Here is a 26,494-nt window from a genome sequence, read left to right as displayed (position 1 = left end):
TAGCAGGACCAATATTTATTTATTGTAGCTGAAAAGGTTACGACTCGAGAAACTGGTTGCGTAGCAACTGCAAAATAAAAGTGTACAACACATAAGACTGTTGATGGTCTCATTATTTGAAATTGATCTTCTACAATAAAGATTTGATTTGAATAACAATTCGTATCAGGCAAGATAAGCAGTTTCTCAAAATGTCCACCAGATGGGAGCACCATCTTACAAGTGGCAACGACGCAGAGAAACGTCATCACGTCCGGTCACGTACTTACGTAGGCGTGACGTACTAGGAAGTAAACACTGCGCGTTGTACAGTTCGACGCGCAAATATTAACCGTGTGGAGTTATTGAAATTGATATGCGCGTCTGCCCGAGCAGAGGACACGTGTGCGTTTAGCTCGACATGTCAGCCAACTACCCCACGCCGCTGTACGATCACGCCGCACGGGGAGACTTCAGTGAAGTTTACGAGCCGTCGGAGGATTCTTTCTTGCTCATTGATGCGCTGGAAAAAGATGCTCAGACGCTCCAGCGGTTGAGGTGAGACACGCACGCGGCTAAGAAGATTGTTTTGATGGGTGGTCAGGGACAGAAATAAGAATTATCTCAGGCGCAAAACACAACTCTCTAGTTCTCACACACTACAGAAACACTATATATAAACATTAAAGGGCCAGTTAACTTATTTAGCCATTTTCACCAGTAAGAATTGTTTTTGTATACTTAATGTGATAACCTCATTAGTTTTTCATGTACAATTAATACCTTTAAAAACACATTTTTTTCCAACTTTATTTAACAATCTTAATTCACAATCAAACATCAGGTACACTAAACCTTTCAACATAGTAAACAAAACTTTAAAAACATATTTTGACATGATAACATCCAGCCAAACATGGGTCAGTATGCTAACGTCGTATGACCAAGCCCAGAAAACAGGTGAACAGTCGTTACCTGTTTCCTTAGCGCGGGTGATGTCATCATCAGTCGACAGCAAGTAGAAAAATTACTTTTTAAAGGTATTAATTGTGCATAAAAAATAATAACAAAATATTAACTTTTTACTGCTGAAAATGGCTCAATGAGTCAAGTATTTCTTTAATAATAATAATAATAATAATAATAATAATAATAATAATAATAATAATAATACACTAAAAGTAACAATAATAATTACTATAACGCTGAACAGTTGATTTAAAAGTTTAGAGGTCAAATCAACAATATTGGAATGTTTGCCGCTGAAATTTCACCCAGTCAAAAGCCGAATATTTTTGTGATCCTTATTTTCTGCGCTTCCCGCAGGCCGTGCGTGTGCGTGGAGGTCGGCAGCGGCTCCGGAGTGGTGTCGGCATTCCTGGCATCCCTGCTGGGACCCTCGGCATGTTTGTGAGTTGATCATCATCATCATCATCATCATCTTCGTCTCCCTCCTCCGCTCCCTCCATGTTACCGCCAGTGTGTTTTACCAGTTGCACGGATGTCAACCGCGCCGCTGCGCTGTGCACCGCCGAGACGGCGTCACGCAACGACGTGGCACTCCAGCCCGTCGTCACAGACCTGGTCAGATTCCGCTTCACTCGACTTCAACGCTTGACTCGCCTGTTTGATATGGCGCTCTGCTTTAGGTGGGAAGTCTCCTGCCCCGGTTGAGCGGCCTGGTGGACGTGCTCGTGTTCAACCCTCCTTACGTGGTCACGCCGTCCAGTGAGGTGGCGTTGCCTCTTCAGTTGAAAGTGCATCAAAGGGAGATGGTGGAGGATTAAGTGCTATTTTATTTGTTTGTGTCGTCAAGGTGGGCGGCACGGGCATAGAAGCTGCCTGGGCCGGTGGGAGGCGAGGCCGCGAGGTCACCGACAGATTTCTACCGCTCGTATCGCAGTTGCTGTCCAGTCGAGGCCTCTTCTACTTGGTCACTATAGCGGAGAATCATCCAGGTGCAGGCCATGTTTTTCAATACTTCTTTCATGGTCACAAGAGGGGCAGGCAAGTGGTTCTCAACCTTTGAGGTAGGGCGGGGCAATAAATCAATTTAATTTGATTAATTGTCATTTTAAAAATTGAATTTTGCCTTCTGGATTATGAAAAGTTGTTCTGTTACATCCAAATGTTCTTCTGAGTTGTAATTTTGCACAAGTGGCAAAATGCTGGATGTGTAGTTGACAAGACATGGTTCCAATAGTTACCTATGGGGTATATGCCACGGAAGAGGCGGGACGTGATTTTGCACATCAGTTTATTTCCGGTCCGGGTTGCGAACACGCAACCGAGGGGCACAAAGTCGGATGCACAATTATTTTTGACGCAGCTCACACGTCACAAACCGAACCGGAAACAAACTGATGTGCAAAAAAACAGTCCCGCCTCTTCCGTGGCATATACCCCATAGGGATGTCACGATAAGGGCAATATCGTGATATCGTGATATTAAAACTGCCACAATATCGTCGTCGTCATGTTCACGATATTTAAAAGCAACACATCTGTTAAAAAAAAGTCAGGTTGAGTTCCATTTGTGCAGTTCTAGCACCCTCTGGTGGCTACTTTCTTAGTGCAATTTAATATTCATAAGGCATGTTTTGCCCTTCTATGTTAAATTAAAATCTACACTAATTGTCAGATAAAGGGGAACGTAATATGCTTGTGAACCGAGGCAATATGTGTGCGTGCATTAGTGCCTCAATATTAAGTGTTATTAGAGATTGTAGGTGGTTTCAATGCATTGCTGTTATGTAAAGCACAATATTGAGTTGTTGTTTTTTTTTTACAATATTGTGACCTTTTTTAAATACTGTATCACCAACCCACACACAATATCGCGATAATTATCGTATCGTGAGATTCATATCGTGATAATATAGTATCGTGATGTTTGGATATCGTTACATCCCTAGTTACCAACGCTGATCTGAATATACACTGCCTTCACGTGCTATGAGAAAGATGGACCTGCAATTTTCTACTCGACAAGTCGTTATTTACCATAATTTCGAAACCACATGAAGGCAGCAATATGACTGGATAGCCGATAGCCCATACATGCCCATCATGCAAGCCGTTTAAGTCACAGGGCGGCCATCTTGCTCCTCCCTTTTCACGAGCAGAATACTCTATAAACTATACGGTATACGCACAAATTAGATTTATGCAGCTCGTAGGCAGTTAGTGTAGGGTTGGTGGGGTAGTGTGTTTGTGGTGGGGTGGTCATTATTTTTTCACAAGTAAAAAATAGATAAAAAAAAAAAATGGAGTGGACCATACAGTATGTGCCCCTTTGAAGAAGTGTGTTTTCCTTTATGGCCCCAATATCAGATTTGGCAGAGGCATCTTTTGTTGAATTAAAATTCTTTCATTAGAAAAAAACAAGTTTCCTTTTGTAAACATTTTTATGCATGTATTTAAGGCACATTGTAAAATGTCTGAAGTCCTCTTATGTTGAACAAATTTGAAACATCATGAATCATGCTGTAGTACGCTTTAAATGTTCTCCAATCTTGATACTGTAAATGTATAGGATCGTATGCCGAGAAACGTTTGTTGAGAGGAGCAATATGGCGGCCTTCAAGAGTCTTGGCAGATGGGTTTATTTGATGAAAATCGTAATCGTCCTGTCCTGAATGACTGAAAAAGATTTCATTCTGTGGCCACATCACTCAGCCCTACTTTGAGGTTAATTGGAACGTTTGCCATCTGGTAGAAAATCTTTAATTGTCACCATACGTGGCTAGCAGATATGATTTGTAAACAATTTTTGGCACCATTTAGATCATCTTGAACTGACTTGTAATCATCGATCAAAAGACTAACAAAAAAACAAAAAAATCACACCTTTGATGAATTTCGTTGATTCTTTCATATTTTTGCTCTTTCATGTCACCTGCGTTGTTCCTTCCCATTGTAGAGGAGATCATCCAGATATTGAGTGGATACGGTCTGCAGGGGAAGCCACACCTGTCAACCAGAGCTGGAAACGAGAGGCTGGCAGTCCTGCGCTTCCATAAGTGCAAACATACGTGAATGTCACATGTCAAATGTCCTTCTCAGAATCACAGTCGTCAAGAAAATAGAACCATGAAACTCTGAGGTATTATTAAAAGTCGCCAATTTGCCACATTTTTGTACACATACCAATGAGAAAAAAGGTTTTATTCATTTTACACCATTTTTTACATTGCATTTTTCTTAATTTATACATTTTTTTAAACGTTTTTGTCTGAGTGATAAACTTTTTTTTTTGTATTGTATTGTAAATTATTGGTGACTTGCAGAAGTTAAGTTTATATTTCACAGTGTTGCTTTCATTTTATTGTTGATCATTTTCATAATCATGTTTAACATTTTTTTGTGTCCCTGAAATTGCTGTCCAACCCGTCATTATTGGATAACTGCCCATTTAAGAAACTCGTTTTCAGTGACATTACCAGCATTTTGTCTTTCTTTAATGGTGGTCGAAAAACCGAATAATTATATAATCAATATGTACACTTATTTAATAATTTTCCTCATGTATATATAGTGGGACATTGTCAAGCTTAACATGTCCACTCTGTCATAGTGAAATATTGATTGTAAATCTTGTCAGAAATGTTCAAGATTTGTTGAATTCTATTCAGTTAGCTTGCTAACTGAATCACGTTAAGTGATGGTCCACCATTAAATGTTATCAACCAAAAATGTCCACCCTGTCAGTGATCATATTCTGTTTGCATGTAGTCTTTCAGTCCATTAAAAAAATTTGCCACTCCACCAATATGAATATGCATTTCGAAAAGCATAATGACTTAATACGATAAATATGAAGTTAGGTGGAAAAATTAACTTTTTAGAGGTGAAATAAATGGTGAATGGTTTTAAGAACCTTCACCTGTACACATCAATCATTTAATGTCAACGTGAATTTTCTCAAACCTTGGAATACGCTAACATTGTATGCAGAAAGCTGAACATACCACAAATAAAAAGGAGACTAATCCTTTTTTTTTTTTTTTTTTAAGAGCTCAGAATTGTTCATTCGGTAGTCTTACCGATTCAACGTCTTGTCATCATTGCTCTTTTTTTTTTTTTTTTTTTTTTTTGTGTGTATGTTTGCGTGCGTGCGTGCGTGCGTGCGTTTGCGTGTGTGCGTTTGCGTGCAAATACGTATAAATTTATACTCATTCATTCACCTAAAACCTTATAAATATCCCATTACCCTTCGCCTTAACCAGGTACTTCAGAATCTTGCCAGAGTCGTGAGATTTAAATGGTCAGGAGACCAGAGAAAAGGTCAGGAAAAAAAAGAAATAAAGAGAAAAGAAAGGTAAATCAAAGTGACATCCAGCACCGACCAAACACTTCCTGCCTTCCCCATGATTACAAAATCAAAGTCTTACGCCAACCCCGGAAGCCTCTAAATTCCAGCAAATTTAGCGAGATCTCAAGAGCCCAGAGGAAAAACTAAAGAGAGGAAGGAGGGAAGGATCGATAAGGCAGAGTGAGATCCATAGAAGCCAGTACATCCAATCCATCAAAGTGAAGTCCAGCACCAACAAGACAAGAAAAGGAGACTAATCCTAAAGGACTGCTGCTTTAATAATGTGCATCATTTGCATTTATCTGACAAACAATCATGCAAATGTGGAATGTTTTATTTTCAGTGCCAAACTACGCATTTACTTGACTGTATTCGCACTACTGCTGCAAATTGGTCCGACGGACGACGCGTCCATCCTCGCCAAGATGGACGGCCCCGCTGGCGACCAGCTCCATGGCCGCAGGGAAGGCCCTGTGCTCGGCCTCTAAGATTCTGTGGGACAAACTTTCTTCCGTGTCGCCGCTCAAGACCGGGACGGCCTCCTGCACGATGATGGCTCCTGCGTCCACTTCCTCCTGGCAGACAAATGGCAACTTTCATCTTGGATTTGTTCGAACGACAAACGCGGCCGACTTACTGCGACGAAATGGACTGTGCAGCCGCTGACTCGGACCCCAGCCTGGAGGGCTTGCTTTTGGGCGTTCACACCCTTGAAGGAGGGCAGCAGGGAGGGATGGATGTTCAAAAGTTTACCTAAAAGGTGAGACGATGTTAAAAAAGAAAGAAAAAAAAAATCAAGACTCACAGTTGTGCTTTAAAGTTGACATAGTCTAGGGCAGGGTCAGCAACCTTTGCTGTCAAAAGAGCCAGAGATTTGTTTTCTTCTATCTTTTTATCTTCCGTTTTTTTGTGTGTGTAATTTTTACTTTTTTTATTTATTTATTTTTGTGTTTGTTTTTAATTTTATTATGTTGAGTATACCTTGAGTATCTTGAAAGTTGCCTATAAATTAAATAATTACTATTACTTCATTTTTCATATATTTTTAGACTTTTCTGCCTTTCTGACATTTTTGGCAATTTTATGGAAATATTGTGGTAATTTTATTCCTCTCTTCTTTTTTGGACATTTTATGACTACCGTGTTTTTTTTCCCTGCCTTTTTTTTTTTGGCAAATTTGTGGACATTTTATGATCATTTTCCAGGATTTCTTCTTTTGATTTTGGATATTTTAGAGTTACCTTTTGTGCCCCCTTTTTTTTTTTTTTTTTTTAATAAAACAGTACTCTGACATTTTTGGCAATTTCATGGATATTGTAATTTTCTGCTTTTTCCTTTCTTTTTGGACATTTTATGGTCACATTTTGGACATTTTTAGGTACATTTTGAAACTTTTTCATCTACCTTTTGTATCACTTTTTCTAACAACTTAAACATTTAGATTGAAATTTTTTGAATATTTAATATTTTTTATTTAACCATTAGCTCATTTAAATGATATTATATCTAAAATTCTAAAATGTAAAAATGTAAAAAAAAAAAATAATAATAATAAAGCAATTTATATTATTATTATTATTATTATTATTTCTATTATTATTTATTTTATTTTTTTTAGAGCTTGACAAGAAGCCTTCGGAGGGGACTAAAGAACCACATATGCACCCCTGCCCTGTAAACTTATGAGCACAGCTGTAAATGTACCAAAGTTAAACGTTGCTTAACGACAACGAGAGAAAAAAATAAATAAATAAATAAATAAATAGGTATGGATCGTCAACAAAATTCACATGAAGCAACCAACCTCAAGTCAAAACACTTGCCGCACAGTATTTTATCGGCATTAAGCCTTTTTCTCACCATACAGTTGTACTCATAAGTTTACACCCCCCAGCACAACCGTGTAGTGATTGTCAGAGGTTCAACTCACTGTTCCATTTCTTGACGAAAGATCCCGTGAGGATCCGCATGAATCCTGCCAGACACACCAACTCCACCCCAAATTCTTCCAGCACGCGGTCAATGGTGCCGTCAAACTCTGCTCGGCTCCCGTACAGTTTGTGGTCCACCACCTAGTTTCAATGACACGCATATGGTCACTGCACGGGATGGTCAATTTAAACTTTTCACAAGTCTGTCCTCACTAGGGGTGTGAATTGCCTCATACATGGTGATTCGATCCGTAACACGATTCATAGGTCACGATTCGATTTGATACCAATTAATCCCGATTCGAATCTGTAAGTCGATTATTGCGATTTTTTAACTCAAATTTAGAAAATACTAATTAGTAAACTTTGTATATGATAATATAATTTAAATAAGTGGAACTTCAACACTGTATTTACAAACAGGTTGCAATCTGTTTCATGTTTGAACTGCATTAAAATAAAATATTAAGGCTTCATTTTCCATCAACTCATTTGCTCCCAAAAATGTATAAATACGTTCCATTTTAAATATTACCATGCTACCAAAGACGTATTTATATGTTTTGTTTTGTTTTTTTAATGCTAGAGCATACAGAAGGCTTTGATGCAGCCTCTGAACTGAAGAGGGACGCTTGGAGAATGGATGTCATAAAAACGGCCAGCAGGTGGCAGCAGAGTATAAGAGCCCAACCCGGGCCATGTTGCAACAAGCTCTTTTCCCCACGGTTTTAAACAGATTTGTGAATAATGATGAAACTTAGCTATATTCTAATGCTAATTGATGCAAAATGGAAATGGATAGAAATATACTTTTTTTTTTTTTTTCCTGATGAAAGACACTAATCTATCTTTTGGTAGTTTCCATGTTTTTATAGCGATAGAACACAATATTCTGTGGGCCTTGCAAAATCAGTCCAAATCCAGTAAAACTGCCAGGAGTGAAGTTGGTTGCTTCACTCAAAATGGGCGCCAGGCAATGAGTTCATATAACATTCTTCCATTCTTAAATTGTCAACCCTAACCCTTTTGTTTAATATTTCTATCAAAGCTGTTTTTTGAATATCAATTGGGCCGCATATGGAATCGATACAAGAATTGCGTGCGGCAATATTATTGCCAAACCGATTTTTCTGAACACACCTAGTTCTCGCGTTGTCCGTTATTTTTACACATTGACCGGTTCAAACTAGATTGAGAACACGCAACTGTCTGAGCCATGTTGTAAAATGCCACCTCTTCCCTCACTCTGTGGGAGCTATGCAGCATTATGTGGCCTCAAGATGGAAAGTTTGGATTGAAGCTGTCATACCAATTTGAACCATGTTTGGCAACTCGAGCAATAAACCATTTTTTTTCCTGAATAGTAGTGATGTTAGAGATTCCGTCCAACAGTGACATCAGTATTTGTTGCCACAGAAACTCTAAAGCCTCGTACCCGTGTCTGAATGCCAGCCAGCGCCGCCCTCTTGAGACCGTGAACCCCAGGCTTGTTGGAGATAACAACCACAATCTCTGCGCAGCTCGACGGGCGCTTGGCCTGCTCGATCAGTGCTTGAAGGTTGGTACCTGCAGGAGAAAAAAACGAGCCGGAGTTTGTCATCGGCGCCATTTTATCAACCCACGTCATGAAATAATCAACAAACCTGTGCCTGAGATGAGAACGCCAACTTTGGTCCTCTTGTGAGGAACGGCGCTGTCACTGAGGCAGCTGCCGTTCTTGGAGGCGGGACCCATGTTGAGCAGGCTGTGTTGGAGGTTACGGACCACCACAGACGCCGCGCCTGCAGGACAAGTGCAGGATATTTACAGGATGTGCGTGGGATTGAGTGCCCCGGCGGCCATTCGTAGTATATATATATAGTACGTCATTTTAAAATTGCACGTCTGCAACTTCAATAAGCAATCACAATTAATTGTGCTTCATTCAAGTGACTTGTTTTGTTTTAGTTTAACTTTAGCAAGAATCCTTCTAAGTGAGTCAGAAAACAGCTAAATAAAATTACTAATCGCTTGATTGTAAAAAAAAAAAAAAAGTAGACTAAAGCTTTACTATAATTGGCTGTTTTAACTTACTCAACACTATTTAAAAAAAGAACAAACGCCTTCTATGCATGGTCATTTACAACAACAACAACATCAAAATGCAATTGTTTGCAGAGAATAATAATAACAAAGAAAAATTTTTTTAATAATAATAATAATATTAATAATAGACGCATTACTATACTAGTACACGGTCATTAAACAAAAACAAAAAACAAAAAAAAACACCTTCCTATACATGGTCTTTTTTTTTTTTTTTTTTAACTACGGAGCCCCTTATGGAGCCCCTAAAGTGACATGGGAGAAAAAAAATAAATTAAATGGTTCTCGTCCGGACAAGAAAGTTTCTCATCCGGACGAGAAAGTTTCTCGTCCGGACAAGAAAAGTTTCTCGTCCGGACGAGAAAGTTTCTCGTCCGGACGAGAAACATCACCTGCGAGCGGGAACTAGGAGAGCTAGCTTGTGGTGGCGGACGGTAGACCACTGTTCAACTTGCTTTCAATTCATTTTAAATGTCTCTCAGACACAACATAATGGTGCCAACTTGCAAGTAACGCAGCAATGTCCTTATAATAAAGTCCCAGGTGAAAATAGAACCTGACTAGGTCCTGTGCTATCATTTTCACACATGAACACAAACTGAAATGTAGTTAGTATAAGGTCTCCCACGCGAGTATGCTGGTTTCTCATCCGGACGAGAAAAGTTTCTCGTCCGGACGAGAAACATTTAAATGTTTTTTTTTTCTCCCATCCGGACGAGAAACATTTAAATGTTTTTTTTTTCTCCCATGTTACTTTAGGGGCTCCGTAAAAAACGCCTAAAAAAAGAAAAAGAAAAAAAAAGGACGCCTTATGATACATGATCATCTTTTTTTTTTTTTTAAATGCCTTACTCGACATAGTTTAAAAAAAAAAAAAAAAAAAAAAACACTCACTATAATATACATGGTCACACTTTTTTGTTTGTTTTTTAAACACCTTCTGATACATGGTCCTTTAAAAAAAAAAAAAAAAAAAAAAACGCCTTATTGTTTAAAAAAAAAAATGTCTTACAATACATGGTTGTTTAAAAACAAACAAAACAAAAAAAAAAACGCCTTACTAAACATGATGGTCTAAGAAAACAAAACAAAAAAAACACCTGACTATACAAGGTCGTTTTAAAAAACGGCCTTAGTATACATGGTCATTTAAAAAAAAAAAAAAAAAAAAAGCCATGGTCGTTTCAGGCTGTTTGAAAGTGCTATATGAATAAACTTGAGTTGAGTAAAAAAACAACAACAACAAAACAAACAAACAAACAAACAAACAAACAAACAAAAAACCGACCATATCCCCAAACCCATGTTGTTGTTTTTTTTGTGTCTTTTAAATACGCCTTACTATATACATGGTTGTTTTATAAAAAAAAATAAAAAAATAAAAAATAAATAAATGAGCCTTACTATCCACTTTTTTTTTTTTTTTTTTTTTTTAAAAACAACTGACTCAGGTTTGTGTCAAATCCATTGGCCCTCCGGGGCCCCCTGCTGGCCCAAGGGGCCCCCCAAGCAATTGCCTGACTTGCCTGATGGCGAACTACACCTGTGCACACGCTCGATGTCTCACCAGGTGGCTTGTGAGCGAGCGCGCCCACGATCCAGGCCTCCTCGTGGGCTTGCAGCTGTCGCAAGACCCTCTGAGCGTCCACGGGGGCGACCACCAGCACCGCTCCCAGGCCGCAGTTGAAGGTGCGAGTCATCTCGTGCTCGCTCAGGCCGCCCTCCTTCTGCAGCCAGGAAAACACTGGAGGGATGTTCCAACGAGACGCATCTAGAGAAAAAAAAGAAAAAGAAAAAAAAAGGCAAATTCGACTCATTCAATATAAAGGCCATTATGAAATCAATATGGAGGAAAATACGTGGAAAATGAAAGTTAGACTAGAGGGTCTGCTATGTCAGAAGTTTCAGGGAGAAAATAATGTCAACGATAACTCACATAGACTTCCTGTGCCTCACCTAAATCGACGGCCAGCTCCTGGGGCAGAACCCGAGGGATGTTTTCCAAAAGTCCTCCTCCAGTGATGTGAGCGTACGCTTTGATAGCACCGCTGCGCAGAATCGGGAGGAGCAGGCGACTGTAGATCTTTGTTGGGGTCAGCAAAACCTCCCCTACAGGTCATTGGGACAAGAAGGAAGATGGTTACATCCGATGAAGGACTAAAAATGCCTAAATAAATACATGAATGAGAAAATAAACAGATATAAAAATTATAACTCCCAAATTCAATTAAAAAAAATATATATATAAATAAAAATAAAAACAACAAACATAAATAAAAGTAAAGCTACATAAATAAATATGAGATTAAAAAAATACAAATAAATGTGGAAATTGATTCAAAAATAAATATCTAAGTAGAATTAAACATCAATCAGTAAATAAAACACTCTGCTCTCATATTTATCAGTAAGGCATAATAATTACTTATTTAAAAGCAATATTACTTGTTTTTTTCCGCTTCTGTTGAGTTATCTTTTGCTTAACATCTAAAAACACTGCCACATAGATCATAGATACTAATTGTTAGCTCGTGTGCCTATGGAGTTTCCAACTGTATGTTAGCATAAAGTTATCTGTATTCTCTTCATCGCTGTTTAGTTTGACATTTAACTTCAGCTGAGAGTGGTAATAAACAGCTTCAAGTCTTGTTTTTGATGAATATATTTACTTATTATATCAGCCAAATTTAAAAAAAAAAATAATAATAATTAAATTGGTTTGATCGTATGACTTACCAACAGTCTGTCCTGGGTTCCCAAAAGGCGCTGGTGAGCTGTAGCTGAGCCGCGTTCGCTCCAAGACCTTGCGGACCAGGCTGAATCCGTTGCTATGGATACCGGAGGACGCCACGCCAATCAGCAAGTCTCCCTCAGTGATGTCGGCCAGCCGAGGCAGCAGCGCTCCCCGCTCCACCGCTCCCACGCAGAACCCAGCCAGGTCGTACTCCCCCGCGACGTAGACGCCGGGCATTTCTGCCGTCTCTCCACCTGGATATGACGGCTCAATATGGCAGCAAAGTACAACACAACGGCTTGGAGAAGGCTTCTACGCTTACCGAGCAGAGCACAGCCGGCCATCTCGCACGCCTTGGCGATGCCGGCGACAACCGTGGCGGTCACGCCGACGTCCAGCCTGCCGCATGAGAAGTAGTCGAGGAAGAAGAGCGGCTCGGCGCCCTGAGCCAGCACATCGTTCACGCACATTGCAACCAGGTCCTGGCCCAAGCTGCCGTGCTGCCCGCACGCCTGAGCGATCTGAACGAGGCAGACACAATTTGATAATCAATCAACAGCAGAATGCACATTAGTTCACCCTTTAAGTTAGGGCTGTGCAATTTATTGAAATTCAATTATAATTTCAATCATTAAACTCCACAATTACAAAATCTGCATAATCGTGAAAAAAATAAATAAAAATTACTAATTTTGAGTTGTTTAAAAATGTATACATTTCCAACTTTTTATTTTATTCGATTTTCATTTTATTTTCAATTAAAAAGTTTAATACATTTTGTTTCATCCAAAAGGAACATAGTTTTTCCATAGAATTTTATTTGTCTTTAAGTTTCAAAAAAATTTTGTTTTGCACCAAAAAAAAATAAACGATTGCACTAATCATGATTTCAATAATTGCCACTATAATCATGATTAATATTTTCTTCATAATCGAGCAGCTCTACATCAAGTACAAATACACCAAGAGGTTTTTCTTTTCTTTTTTTTTTTTTTTGCAGCTGTGACAGAAATGAGTATTTTTTAAAAATATGATCACCTACAAAATGATTAACAAAAAAAAAAAAAAAAAAAAAAAAAAAAAGACAGCATAAATTATCATGGAAAACATGGGGAGAAATTTAGTTTTTGAATTTAAAGGGATACTTCACTTATTTAGCCCATTATAGCAATAAAAAAAATAATATTTTGTCTATAATTAATTTGATACTTTCATTATTTTTCACGTACAATTAGTACCTTTAAAAAACACATTTTGAAACTTGCTGTCTACTGAAAATGACATCACAAGGGCTCAGGTAACCAATCACAGCTTACCTGTTTTCTAGGTTTGGTCAAGTGACATTCACAACCTGACTGCCAAAAATAGCTCAATAAGTAAAGTATCCCTTTAAAGTTAAAGACCCAGTGTGTAGTCTTTGGCGCCATCTAGTGGTCAAAGAATAACATCAGCAGCACGCACACTACGGTGGCTCAGAGAGACCACATTTCACAAGGCTACCACCAATTCTTATTTTGCGTGAGCAAACGAGCAACTCGGAGAGCGACGGCCACTTGGCAGCCATTGTGAATGCGGAATTAGCCGCAGCAGCTAACAAGAGTGGCTAGCGGGAGGAGCTAGTTTAAAAAAAAAAAAAAACTAGTAAAAAGTGACAAGAGTCCAACTGCAGGCCCCATGTGTGGAAGGTAATGCTGCATTCGAAGATGGTCGTAAGTCGTACTTTTCCGAGTTCAAACCAGGAAGTGTGTACGGGAAATTCCACTTGCGTAATCGATAAAAAACAAGGACCCCGACTTCACCGACGGACTACAGGTGACGTCACTCTAAAATGGTGACCCATTTGGAAACAGAACGTGAATGGTAAAACACAATTTACTTAAATATGAAACTAGATAGCTTTCTTTATTCCTAAATATTCGACATAACCGCATGTAACGCAACATACGTGACAATATGCCATATCTCCCTGCATGAAATTATACGGTCAACTACTGAACTGTATGGAATGCTTATGACATAAGATAAAAACAATAAACAAAGCAAAATTACGAGAAGGTGAGTTTGTTGGAGGTCAAAATGAGTTTTAAGAACCAAAATAATAAACAATTTACCACTATCCGCCATTTTGGTTGTTTACTTTCGCCTCGGACGCTTTCTAACTACATTCAGCAAGTTGTCCTTTCGGCATCGGTAGAAAGATGGTGGTGAAACATGGCAGCTTTAAGAAGGTGAGACTACCGCCATGTAATTTAATTAAGGATGGGTAGATATATGATTATATAAAATAAAAAATGTTTATGTGATACAACATATTTTTTGCATACTATTGACATAACCAGTTGATTTTAAAAATGTAAGAATAATTGTAAATAATAAGTTATACATTTCTGCAATGAAGAACTGCTTCTGCCTGCAATGGAGAATGCTTTGCTCTGTTCCCACTCACATTCACATAGCCTGGCTATTTGAAGATGGCTCAAAAAACTGAAGAACCACATCTACGCAGCAGAATGGTTCGAGCCAGTCTGCTGAGGTCACCTGTTAACTTGACCACACGTACTCAGCAATCTTCCACTCACATGCACAACACATAAACAAAACACAAGTACACTGTGTTCCAACTATGCCTTGCATTTGCATTTTTAGGGTTGGAACACCCATGTAACTAGGAAAGGGCGTGGAAAACCAAATAAATAGAGAGGGTGAGGAGAGGAATATTCAGAGTGCAGGAGTGAATTGTATCAGTCAGTTCCTCTCCTCTCAAGGCCTGAACTGAGTCTCTTCTCTCCTGAATAGATGTCAAACAGTTAACGCTGACAAAAAAATGTCAATTATAAGTTCACCACTAGATGGCGCTAGAGATCACTGAATGTCCTTGTAAAGGTGTCTTCAGTCATAGTTTTGATGCCTTCTGTGAAAATCTACAATGTAATTAGTCACGAGAACAAAGCAACTGCATTTGCGAATGAGGTGTGTCCAAACTTTTGTCCTGTACTTTGTATATACTGTGTGTGTGTATATATATATATATATATATATATATATATATATATATATTTTTTTTTTAATTGAAGTTGATCAAATCACACCTTAAGTTTGGTCCCAACTCCATCAGTTCCAGAAACCAGGATTGGGTCGATGAACCCTGCCGCTTTCAGGTCAAAGAGTCCAGCAAAACCTCCCAGCTCAGCATTACAACCTAGTGAGAAGAACATGTTCATATTTTTTGCATATGGAAAAAAAATTGTTTTAAAATGTACCGTTACCCGGACGGGAAGTTGCCCTGGCCAGAGGTTTGATCATGTCCACAAGTTTGTTGCCGGCGGTGATGTCCACGCCGCTGTCTTTATAGGTCAGGCCTCTGTCAGACACACGGTCAAATCACTGCTTTGCTGTCATGTCACGCCTCGGATCAATTAAGCCGCTTTATTGTTTGAAAATGCATCAACGGTTTTGGAAACTCCAAGTGAAGAAACAACAATGAACTCATCCAAAGTTGGTTTATTCATTCAACAGGAGTGAGTATACAGAAGAGAATGTTTTGAGCCGCATTCAAACACACCTGCGTTGCTTGAAATGGGCAATGGCCTTGTGGCCAATATCGCGGCGGTACACGGCGCCGGGGAAGCCCACGGCCGCCACGCCCCGATTGGCCGCCTGCAGTGCAGCCTCCAGGGACGGCCTGACCGCCGTGACCGTCAGCACGCGGCCGCCGCTGGACACCACTTGTTTGTCCTTCAGCGCTGTACCGGCGTGGAACACCTGGATCCCCGTGTCCTCTACCTGGGACAGACCTGAGGTGTGGAAGAACCCGAGTCAGAAAATCAATTAGAGATAGACAGGTATGTTTTGTTTTCTTTTTCAGGGCAGATTCCGATGCCAATTATTAGTAGTCAAGGAGGCCGATAACCGATATTTGGAGCTGATATTCGTTTTCAGTCATAAGGGGGAATACAAATATTGGCATCAATTTTTTTTAAATATAAATGCCAATCTTGAGTTTGTTGTAATGTCTTAAAGCAGAATGATTGAACATTTTTTCTGATTTTTCAAAATTTTATTTATTTATTTTTTGTTGTTTTTTGGGGTGTTTTTTTTTTCTTAGACAATAGACATACTTTTCAATTTCTAACAAAATGTTCAGGGCGCTTCCAAGGTTATTAGTACATCTTAAAATTAGTGTTGTTCCGATACAGTTTGCTGGCCCCCATACCGATTCTGATACCCAGCTTTGCAGTATTGGCCAATACCGATACCATGCCGATACCGAAGGTATTTTTTTCTCCCCTCAATATGAAAAAGCTGTCCTGCCATTGTTTCAGAGCATTCAAGGGCCAATAGGATATCTAAGATCAGCATGCAGTGAACATGTCACACATCAGTGAATGTCGCGCACGAGCAAGACACAAGATGTTAAATGGAAACTTAAACAAGTCAATAACATAGCTCTCTAAAGTTTTCTACAGTAAATACATTTCTCCAAAATTTAAAAATACCTGAAATGTTAAACTATAATGTCTTTGTTTTAATGTCAAACAAAAACAAAAGCTTCAGAAGGTTCCCAGGGTAAGCCGCATCACTTTATAAAGTTAACTGAGAAAATGTAAATAACTAGTTCCTCGAGATTAAATTGGTTTTAGATTTACCTTATATCAGATGTCAGATTTTTTAACTCATTTAATCCCAAAAATGTACAAATGTATTTTTTAATACTTTGTCCTACACTCCCAAAAACGTATTTATACATTTTATTTTGTATTTTTATGCTAAAGCATACTTTGATGCAGCTTCTGATCTGAAGAGGTCACTTAAGTCAATGATAGTTATTACAAGAAACGGCCAGCAGGTGGCAGCAAAGTATGAGATCAGCCAGTTCCATGTTGCAACAAGCTCTTTTTGCCAGTGTTTTCAACAGTTTTGTGAATAATGATGAAACTTGGCTATGTTCTGATGCTAATTGCTGCAAAACGGAAACAGAAATATACTTTTTCCCTGATGACACTATTTTAATTTTTTTTTTAAATAGCAATACAACACAGTATTCTTTGAGCCTTGCAAAATAAGTCAAAATCCAGTAAAACAGCTGGGAGCAAAGGGAGTCGCTTCAGTGAAAATGGCTGCGAGTGAATGAGGTAAAAAATAAAAAATAAATAACTAAATAAATGCCAATACTGAAATTCGTAAAAATGCCCAATATGGCAATGATAATTGGCCTGGACAGAATTCACAAATTCACACTTGCATTTTTATGTCATGTTTTTGCTCATTATCGATGATCTGATGATGCCACAAGATTAGGGACAGGAAAGTACTGTCTGATACTTATCAATCATCGACTTCACTTATCCCCAAGCAACAATTAATGACGGCACCCTCTTGTTACTTTATTGGCCTCCGAAGCACTTACCAGTGAGGAGCACGCCTTTGCTGTAGGCGCCAGGATAACCGGCACTCGCCATCACCACCGTGACGGCAGATTTGTCCCGGTGCCACTGGGGGGCGCTGGAGGCCAGCTTGCCGTTCATGGTGTTCAGGATGACCTCATACAAGTCGCTCTTGAGCAAGGGAAGCAAGACTTGACACTCGGGGTCTCCAAAGCGACAGTTGAACTCCAGAACTTTGAGCCCTTGCTGGGTCAGCATCAGCCCGGCGTACAGAACTCCTGCGGAGTCGCGTGACCGTGATGTTGACGCCGGGTGGTCGGGTCACAAACCAAGTTGGGCATGATATCATATCTGCGGCTCACCAACATAAGGAGTTCCCTCTTGCTTCATCCCGTCCACGGTCTTCTGAAGCACAGACTCTCGGATCTGAACCAGAAGATCCTCACTCACCTGCGCCACGCAAAAGGAAAAGAAGATTCTTTAGACGGGTCAAGACCCTCCATCCATCCATCCAGCCATCCATTTTCTTGACCGCTTATTCCTCACAAGGGTTGCGGGGGGTGCTGGAGCCTATCTCAGCTGGCTTTGGGCAGTAGGCGGGGGACACCCTGAACTGGTTGCCAGCTGGGCAAGCATTGGACTATTTAATAATAATTAATTAAGTCAGCATAATATGGCGTGAGGGAACACAAGAGCACAATATGAAAACATAATAATAATTAATAATAATAATTAATAATAATAATAAGAAGAAGAAGAAGAAGAAGAAGAAGAAGAAGAAGAAGAAGAAGAAGAAGAAGAAGAAGAAGAAGAAGAAGAAGAAGAAGAAGAAGAAGAAGAAGAAGAAGAAGAAGAAGAAGAAGAAGAAGAAGAAGAAGAAGAAGAAGAAGAAGAAGAAGAAGAAGAAGAAGAAGAAGAATTGATTAGTTGCCTGCAGCAAACCTTATTCATTAATCTAATGGCTTTTTTTTCTGCAATTTAATCATTATCTATTTTATGTATTATTTATAATTATTATTTTGATTAATAATAATTTTTTCAGCATAATCCTATTTATTTAAAAATAATAAAGTCAGCATAATATGACATGTGAGGGAAAACAAGAGCACAATATGAAAACCTTTCTTATTTAGAAAATCCTTTTATAAAGAACAGTGACAGCTACTTTACATTTAGTAATATTCTATTTGTGGCTTCCAACACAGTTTATGATCAATGATCACTCCCAAAAACTTTCAGTGACTCATTTTTTCACTATCACCATTCACATTTCCTCCATCAATTCATAAACTTGAAACAGTGCAAACATTTCAATAAATCATAAATAACTGAACCCTGTGCACCACAAGTTACTTTTCTCAGTTGTGATTGAGCATTCTTTATATTTACATAGTGAACCGGATCACATTATTTAAGTAACAGTTTATGCATGTGATTTGACTCTGGCTTTATTAACCACCTTTTCCAGAAACGTTTTTTTTTTTTTTCAGGCTTCTGATTGGATTCCTTTTTGAATCAACAGTGGACCTATGAAAAGAAAACAATTCTCTTATAGATTACAAACACTTTCAAATAATGTACAAGCCAAGACTGTAGCAACATCGTAACACTTATTTTAAAAGGAGACATATTGTGGAAAAATCATTTTCTAATTGCTAGTACTGTACACACATCTGGGGCCTCCCTTGAAGTCTGAGATGAAACAAAGTAAATCTTGAGTAACGTTTCCGTGAATTTATGCCATGGCTAACCCCCAAACGTTCCCCAGCCAATGATAAAGAGCCGTCACTTGACACCAAAACAGCACAGCGCTTTTGAAACATTTCCAAGTGAATTGTAAATTTATGTACAGAGATCCAAAAAAAATCCCGACATACCTGAGGAGTCGGACAGTAGGCTCCCATGCCGCCTGTGTTTGGGCCCCGATCGCCGTCTTGCAGGCGTTTATGATCCTGTGCTGGAGGCATTGGCGCCACCGAGGAACCATCGGTGAAGCACAGACACTGCAAGTGAAGAGACCAAAGCGGTTTAACCTTTTTTTTCCAGATCATGACATGTGATTATCGATAACTGAAATTAGTTTTTCTTTGGAAGTCCGGTGCATCGACTTGTACCTTTGCACACATCAAACTAGAAAAGTCAAAAAGTAAACAAAATGAGTTAAAGGCACGGTCTTCCATTTTCACTCAGGAAAATGGACTACATAAATACAGGATGTATAGTATACCCATGAACTCCTTCTCAGTCTACATCTATGGGCTTCTGTTAATGTGTGGTGGTGAATTTTGTCCCTTTTTTTTTGTCTACAATATTGTGACCTTTTTTTTTTGGTATCCGCCAACCTTCCCACAATATCGTGATAATTATCAAATTGTGACCTTCATATCGTGATAATATCGCATCATGATGTTTGGATATAGTTACATCCCTATTCTGTAGGTCTTGAAAATTGTGTCAAAAAGCTCTAAAACTGCTGTCAATATGCGTAACACGCCATTACAAGCACATTTATTGCTTCAGGTGACTTTTAGGACACCATGTGTCGAACGTTTTGCAAATAAGTTAACAAAACTACCACAACTGCCGCCAAAAATGAACACATTGCTTAATACAATGAAAAGAGCAAGGGCCCCAAAATGGAACCCAGTGGAACACAACACGACAGTGGGGCAAGAGCGGGGCTCAGCGCAACCAAGGCGAAGACAAAATGTTCAGCTTGCCAGGTAGGACAAGGCTTCAACTAGCTACAACAACTGGCTCAAATTAGCCTTGTGGCACAAAAGAAAGTTGTGGACCGCTCATTGTTCGTTTTGCTACTTTAGTGTGCAAAAACTCACAGATACTTCTTCGCCTTCGAGAAGCTCCTCCACCACCACCGTGTCGCCCGCAGCCCCAAACGCTCGGTCCTGAAATTCAGCCGTGACAAAAAGTGAACATTAGAGATATGTTTTTTTTTTGTTTTTTTTTGTTTTATCAATGCCAATACCGATTATTAGTAGTCAAGGATGACAATAACCAATATTTGGAGGAAATGTTCATTTTCACAAAAAAGGAAAAAACACAAACTCCAGCTCTTAATTTTTTTGGAATTTTAAAGCATAATATTATGTTTATTGAAAAACTTTAGGATTTGTAAAATATTGGAATTATTTAAAAAAAAAAAAAAAAAAACAGTCAACAGGCATCTTTATTTTAAAAATCTAAGTTCTAGTTAAACAAAAACTTTAACAATTGTTTTCTACAATAAATAAAGTATTCCAAAATTTCAAAATATCGGAAGTATTAAATTTGTACTTATCTTAGTTTTCATTTCAAACAAAAACAGGTTTGTTTGTTTGTTTTCCAGGTTTGGTCATGTGACATTCACTAGCTGACCTGTGATTGGTTACCTGAGCCCTTGTGATGTAATTTTCAGTCGACAGCAAGTTGCAAAATGTGTTTTTAAAGGTACTAATTGTACGTGAAAAATAATGTAGTATTAAGTTAATTATAGACAAAATATTAACTTTTTATTACTATAATGGGCTACATAAGTGAAGTACCCCTTTAAACACAGAAGATAATCAGTCTTCTTTAATGAAGGATGACAGAAATCAATGAACAATTACTGTTGATATGTTAAAATTAGGATTTAGACAAAAAAAAAAAAAATGGCTCCAAACGATTACTCGATTATTAATATTGTTGTCACTTAATTTGATTATTCAATTGCTTGATTAGTTTTGACAGCTCTACCTCTCTTTTGTAAAAGGATTATTATCAGCCATGTGATTAATCAAAATGACTGATGCCGATATTCGTCAAAATGGTGAATATCGGCGCCGATAATCGACCCGGCCAATCTATCCCGAACAATCCACTCCAGATTGCTCAACATGCAACTCACTTTCATGATGTCCATCACAGCCCGGCAAGCCTCTTCCTGGTCCTGCGCCACAATAACTCCTTTCCCTGCCGCCAAGCCGCTGGCCTTCACCACCAGCGCCGGAAAGTCAGCCCTGGCAGGCCCAAAACAACATTATTTTTTTTTACTTCTTTTTCAGGGCAGTAAGGATGTACTTTAAAAAAAAAATAAAATAAATAAAAATGAGTTGAACTGACGTGCGGATGTAGTCGCATGCATCGCCAGCGTCCGTGAAGGAGCGGTAGCGAGCCGTGGGGATTCCGTGGCGCTCCATGAAAGCCTTGGAGAAGCTCTTGCTGGCCTCCAGCTGGGCGGCTTTGGCAGACGGCCCGAAACACGGCACCCCCGCCGCCGCCAAGTCGTCTACGATACCTGGGTCGGACGCCGTAGGCCGTCAAGAGGCTGAGAGGAAGCACGGGAGGAAGACGTGAGCGGGAAGGCGGAGCTTACCCGCTGCGAGCGGAACCTCGGGCCCAACCACCACCAGCCCGACATGATGGTCCTTGCAAAATTGAGCCAATATGGCGTGGTTATTCACCGACACCTCTGGAGCGAGAATGAGATATGAGATATTGATTAGTTGTATCGCCATTATTGACTCCGCACGTCATTTGCACAGTTGTCATTGGTCGCTACTACAGCACTAATGATACTCTTAAGACTCATGCAACCAAAAACAAATTTGTGTGTTCTTTACATGTTTGACCAATTAAGAAGATTCTGATTACATCACTGTTTTCATTCTTGGTGTACTGTTATTTTTTGTGTTTGAGCTTTTAGTCATGAGGTCACAGCAAAAAGCTTTAAACTTTGAGGAACTTTACACAGATTTTTCAAAGTTTAGTTCAGTCACAAGCAAAAACAGTTCTTGATTGTAGCGCTGTTCCTTTGTATCAAATGACATCAGTGTTGATTTTATACATTTTATGTATTTATTTTTCTGTTTTTGTTTTTTTTTGCATGGGAATCAACCCCCGTTTTATAAGGAACTTCCCTGTTTTCCCTGTTTATTCAATAATTTTTTTCGGGTGATTTGTTTATGGACACTACATTACTGTGACTCATTGAAACCAGTCATTTGGAGCTACTAGCCACACAAAAAAATTTAGTTTGTTTGAGGGCAAAGTGGAAGTGGAAGGTTAACTCTTTTACTGCCACACGTTCCCCCCAAAAAATGAAATCCCACAGTGCCAGCCGACTTCGAGCATTTTAACATCTTTCATGGCAAACAGAATATTGTGTTCTTTTCCTACATATACAAGGCTCCCAAATGAAAGATTGCATTCCATTCTTTCATTAGAAAAAATAAATAAAGTATGTTTCCAGCTTATTCCGTTCTTTAGTAATCACCATTTGAAAATCGGTCATTTGAATGACATTGATTGAAAATTGAAAAGATACGGAGAAATCAAGCTTGTTTTGTGAAAAGATACATTTTCTCCACAAAAGTGACTTTGACACTAATATTTTTTGTTTAGTGACACTCTGTGAATTAGATTTAATGTGACAAAGGTTTTGATCATTCGCATCATCCTTGTAAACATTCTATTTCATCAGATTTCATCAGATTCCGTCATGTTTCATTATAATTCCGGCAGCCCATTGAAAAAGAGATACAATGCTGCCATCTAAGTTAGCATGCTAAGCTAATGCTAAATTAATGCTAAGTTAGCATGCTAAGATAATGCTAAACTAATTCTAATGCTTAGCTAATACTAATGCTAAGCTAATGCTAAACAAAATTATCGGCTTATCAGTTATAGACATCGCCATTTTCTAAATTATTGGTTTATCGGTATCGGTTGAGAATAGCATTATCGTGCATCCCTAATAAAAAAAAAAAACATTTCTAAAGGCACTAAATACACAACATAATACTACTACTACTACTACTACTATTATTACTAGGGGTGTGAATTGCCTAGTACCTGACGATTCGATTCGTATCACGATTCACAGGTCACGATTCGATTCGATACCGATTAATCCCGATACGAATGGTCACGATTCGATACCGATTAATCCCGATACGAATTTATAAGTCGATTGTTGCGATTTTTTTTCATTCATATTTAGAAAATACTAATCAGTAAGCTTGTAGAGTGTAAGATTTATATGAAAATGTATTATTTATTTATCTGAAATTTCAGTCTTATAGAGGTTGTAATCTGTTTCATGTTTGAACAGCATTAAAATACAAATATTAAGGCTTAATGTGCCGTTCATATAACATTCTTCCATGCTCAAGGTGTGAATCCTAAAAAAAAAATAAAAAAATAAAAATAAATAAAAAAATAAAATAAAAAAAATCGATTCTGCCGATTATTGAATCCATTCGAGAATCGCGCGATGTAGTATCGCGATATATCGCCGAATCGATTTTTTTTTAACACCCCTAATTATTACTAATAGTAATTACTTTGTAATTTTAATAAGTTATCTTTCAATTTCCTTTATAGGCATTCAGCTATTAGCATTCAGCTTTCAGCATTCCCACGCAATTTCTCCAGAAATTTCACTTAGTCTAGTTTGTTAACTTTGTGTTTTCTAAAAATAAATGAGAGGAGATAAGAGAAAATTGAATGTAATTGTAAGGCAAATTCTACATTGGGGCATATATTATAACTGTATTGTCAATATGAAGAAAAAAAAAAAAAGAAAAAAAAAAAAAAGAAAAGACATTTACCCGAGTTGCAAATTTTCCCGCAGTTCACCGTCCCCGCATTCCCCGGCGCCACCAGGACCTGCTGGATGTGCGGCGACTGGGCCAGCTTCCACGCCAGAGCGTGCTCGCGCCCTCCTCCGCCAACCACCAGCACCCGTTCGGCCATGGAACCTGCGAGGTGGCAAAATGACCTTTCACGACTCCGTGTCGTCTGATTGCACAAACCGGTCGGAACGAAAAGGTCGAGCGGCGAGGAGGCGCTGACCTTTTCAAAGAACTGCAGTCTTATATTATGTTGTATTGTCACACTTAGATGGGCCCAATCAGGCAGAACAAAACACAAAAACCAAAACGACAAGCTTCTTGTCAGGCACATGAGTGTACAAGGCTTTATTTGAGAAAAAAAAAAAAATTGAGTGAACATTTGGGATTCTTTTTCCTTGACTTAGTTGTCGTTGCATCCTTGTGTGGATAATTCAATAAAGGACAAAGAGTCACGATGATTACGACCCTCGTGACGTTTGTTTGCCCCCATGTGATCTCATCAGTGGAACGCTTCCATTCGACTGATGCAATTTGTCTTCCTTATCCCGAGTGCAACAGTTACAGGCTTTATGCGTATCGTATTGGTGTGCACCAATCACACTCATTAACCTAAAAGTCAAAACGTTTGGGGCAGAGTTCAACCCAGGCCAAATCCAGACATTCATATTTTGATAAATTATATACAGTGTACTGAACAGCAGTAGTGGTAAATAATTAAGTACAAATTCCTCTACTTCTTCATTGTACTTAATTAGATTTTTCAGGCAACTAGTATTTATTTTTGTCAAAACTTTTTACATTTCCTGCCTACATCTGAAGAGAAATGTTTGTACTTTCTACTACTTTGTCAAAATTGGCATGTTAATGTTTTCAACCTCCGTGGATGACGACGAGACACAAATAGCAAGAGGTAAATTCCACTATGGACACATTCAACATATTCAGAGAGGAAAGATTAATGGTCTTATTACTTGAGTCCATGATAGTTCGTTGTTGGTTTTAAAAACTGAAGAAGTACTTACAACATGATTTTTTTTAAATTCTTTTTAGAACGAGCATTAACAACACAGTCAAGTTTGTTTGTTTTTTTTGTAGTTGCCGAGCTTTGTCATCCAACAAGGTTTTTACGTTTGTTTTTTTTAACTGACCACAGTTCAGATGTATGTTTATACTTTTAAGAACAGACGTTCAACAAGTACAGTACTTCAACTTTCAACATTTCTTTTTTTTTTTTAGTAACAATTTCTACTCAAATTTGCCACATTTACTGGAAGAATTGAGTGTTCAATGGGTTCATTGAAAGAATCGTCCAGCAAGCCAAACGTGACACGTTGAAGAAAAACAAAACCTAAATGCACTTTTGAACATCACTTTTAGCAACATCGACATCACAAAATGACTCCAACCTAACTATCCATTGTTAATTTGCATTAAGTGTGCCTACACTTGCCAAAAGAATAAGTTGATCAGCAACTTGCTACATTCCAGAATCATAGCAACACCAACCTGAGACCTTTTTTTTTACAAAGCGGGAATTAGCCGGAGCCCGGTCAGGAGACGGATGTGTCTTCTAGCTCTCGACCTTGCAGACTGACCGTGCACTGCACACATGTACACAAACGCACAACCACGCATGAAAAACTCACGCATAGACGCTTACTCAAAACACGCGCACACACATTCTTACGCTCACACCACGTGGATGCCATATATGGTAACGATGTGCTTGGCCGTGTTTAATGCTAACATAAGTTACATAAAGTTATTCAGAAGTAACAAACGACGTTTAAAAATAAAGTTGCTATCGACTATTGTTTCATAAAAAGGTTTCGTCTTACCTTCTTCCAAGCTGCCGAGAGTTGTCCAACTTCCTAGGGAGGATGGCACACAGCCCAATGCATCATGGGACTTGTAGTTCGATCATATGATGATGATAGCTAGATAGATAGATAGATAGCTAGATAGATAGATAGACCATTTGACTGCTTGATTTGTATGTTTTTTTCTATAGGCAATGTATTTAACGTTCACTTTCAAAATACGTTATATACCATTGTATTTCTATCGAGTTTGAATAAAAATAGCCAATACCTCTTGAAACATTCAACTTAAAAACCAAACAAAAAGTCCTGAGATACCCTGTATTTTTTTTCTCTCAAAAATTCAATTAATTATTTTTTTTTTTTACAACTTTCAATAAAGTGATTGGTAACATTGAACCTTTAACCAACACTTGTGTCTTGTCATATTCAAGTTTAAAAAAAATGTTTGTTAAAGTAATTTAATACTCTATAAAAATATTTTTATTTAAAAAACGACAAATGTTAAATAACTAAAAATAAACATGAACGATTTTAGTTTTCTTTATTAAAAAAATAGCACTGTAACTTTAAAAATTTTCCCATAACCTTTTGATTTATTTTTTTTTAAATTAGAATACGCAAGCAAAATTT

General features: G+C 38.4%; 2 protein-coding genes across 3 annotated transcripts; one reads left to right on the top strand and one right to left on the bottom strand.

Annotated features, from left to right (window-relative positions):
• Positions 1-269: 269 nt before the first annotated feature.
• hemk2 (HemK methyltransferase 2, ETF1 glutamine and histone H4 lysine) lies at positions 270-4,938 on the top strand. Of its 2 annotated transcripts, none has more exons than XM_077514021.1 (6): positions 270-537; positions 1,306-1,389; positions 1,473-1,563; positions 1,629-1,712; positions 1,796-2,009; positions 3,902-4,938. In XM_077514021.1, the coding sequence occupies exons 1-5, from the start codon at positions 401-403 to the stop codon at positions 2,006-2,008; spliced, it is 609 nt and encodes a 202-aa protein (XP_077370147.1). In that variant the 5' UTR covers positions 270-400; the 3' UTR covers position 2,009; positions 3,902-4,938. The 2 variants fall into 2 exon arrangements, with proteins under 2 accessions (XP_077370147.1, XP_077370146.1); XM_077514020.1 differs by having other exon boundaries at positions 1,796-1,937; positions 3,902-4,928.
• A 671-nt stretch (positions 4,939-5,609) lies between these two features.
• Positions 5,610-25,966, bottom strand: gart (phosphoribosylglycinamide formyltransferase). The gene is made up of 22 exons (XM_077514019.1): positions 25,880-25,966; positions 25,548-25,642; positions 24,018-24,167; positions 21,782-21,877; positions 21,529-21,703; positions 21,314-21,425; positions 20,265-20,333; positions 19,305-19,430; positions 17,790-17,877; positions 17,451-17,705; positions 15,606-15,837; positions 15,310-15,404; positions 15,133-15,242; positions 12,366-12,564; positions 12,046-12,297; positions 11,266-11,418; positions 10,877-11,080; positions 8,868-9,005; positions 8,660-8,790; positions 7,224-7,365; positions 5,931-6,046; positions 5,610-5,868 (listed from the first exon to the last, which is right to left on the bottom strand). The coding sequence occupies exons 3-22, from the start codon at positions 24,160-24,162 to the stop codon at positions 5,671-5,673; spliced, it is 3,036 nt and encodes a 1,011-aa protein (XP_077370145.1). The 5' UTR covers positions 24,163-24,167; positions 25,548-25,642; positions 25,880-25,966; the 3' UTR covers positions 5,610-5,670.
• Between the last annotated feature and the right edge of the window lie 528 nt (positions 25,967-26,494).

The sequence above is a fragment of the Festucalex cinctus genome, chromosome 2 (assembly GCF_051991245.1).
Source record: "Festucalex cinctus isolate MCC-2025b chromosome 2, RoL_Fcin_1.0, whole genome shotgun sequence".
NCBI classification, from domain to species: domain Eukaryota; kingdom Metazoa; phylum Chordata; class Actinopteri; order Syngnathiformes; family Syngnathidae; genus Festucalex; species Festucalex cinctus.
The sequence above is the reverse complement of the archived record's forward strand: the minus strand, read 5'-3'. Positions and strand labels throughout refer to the sequence as shown.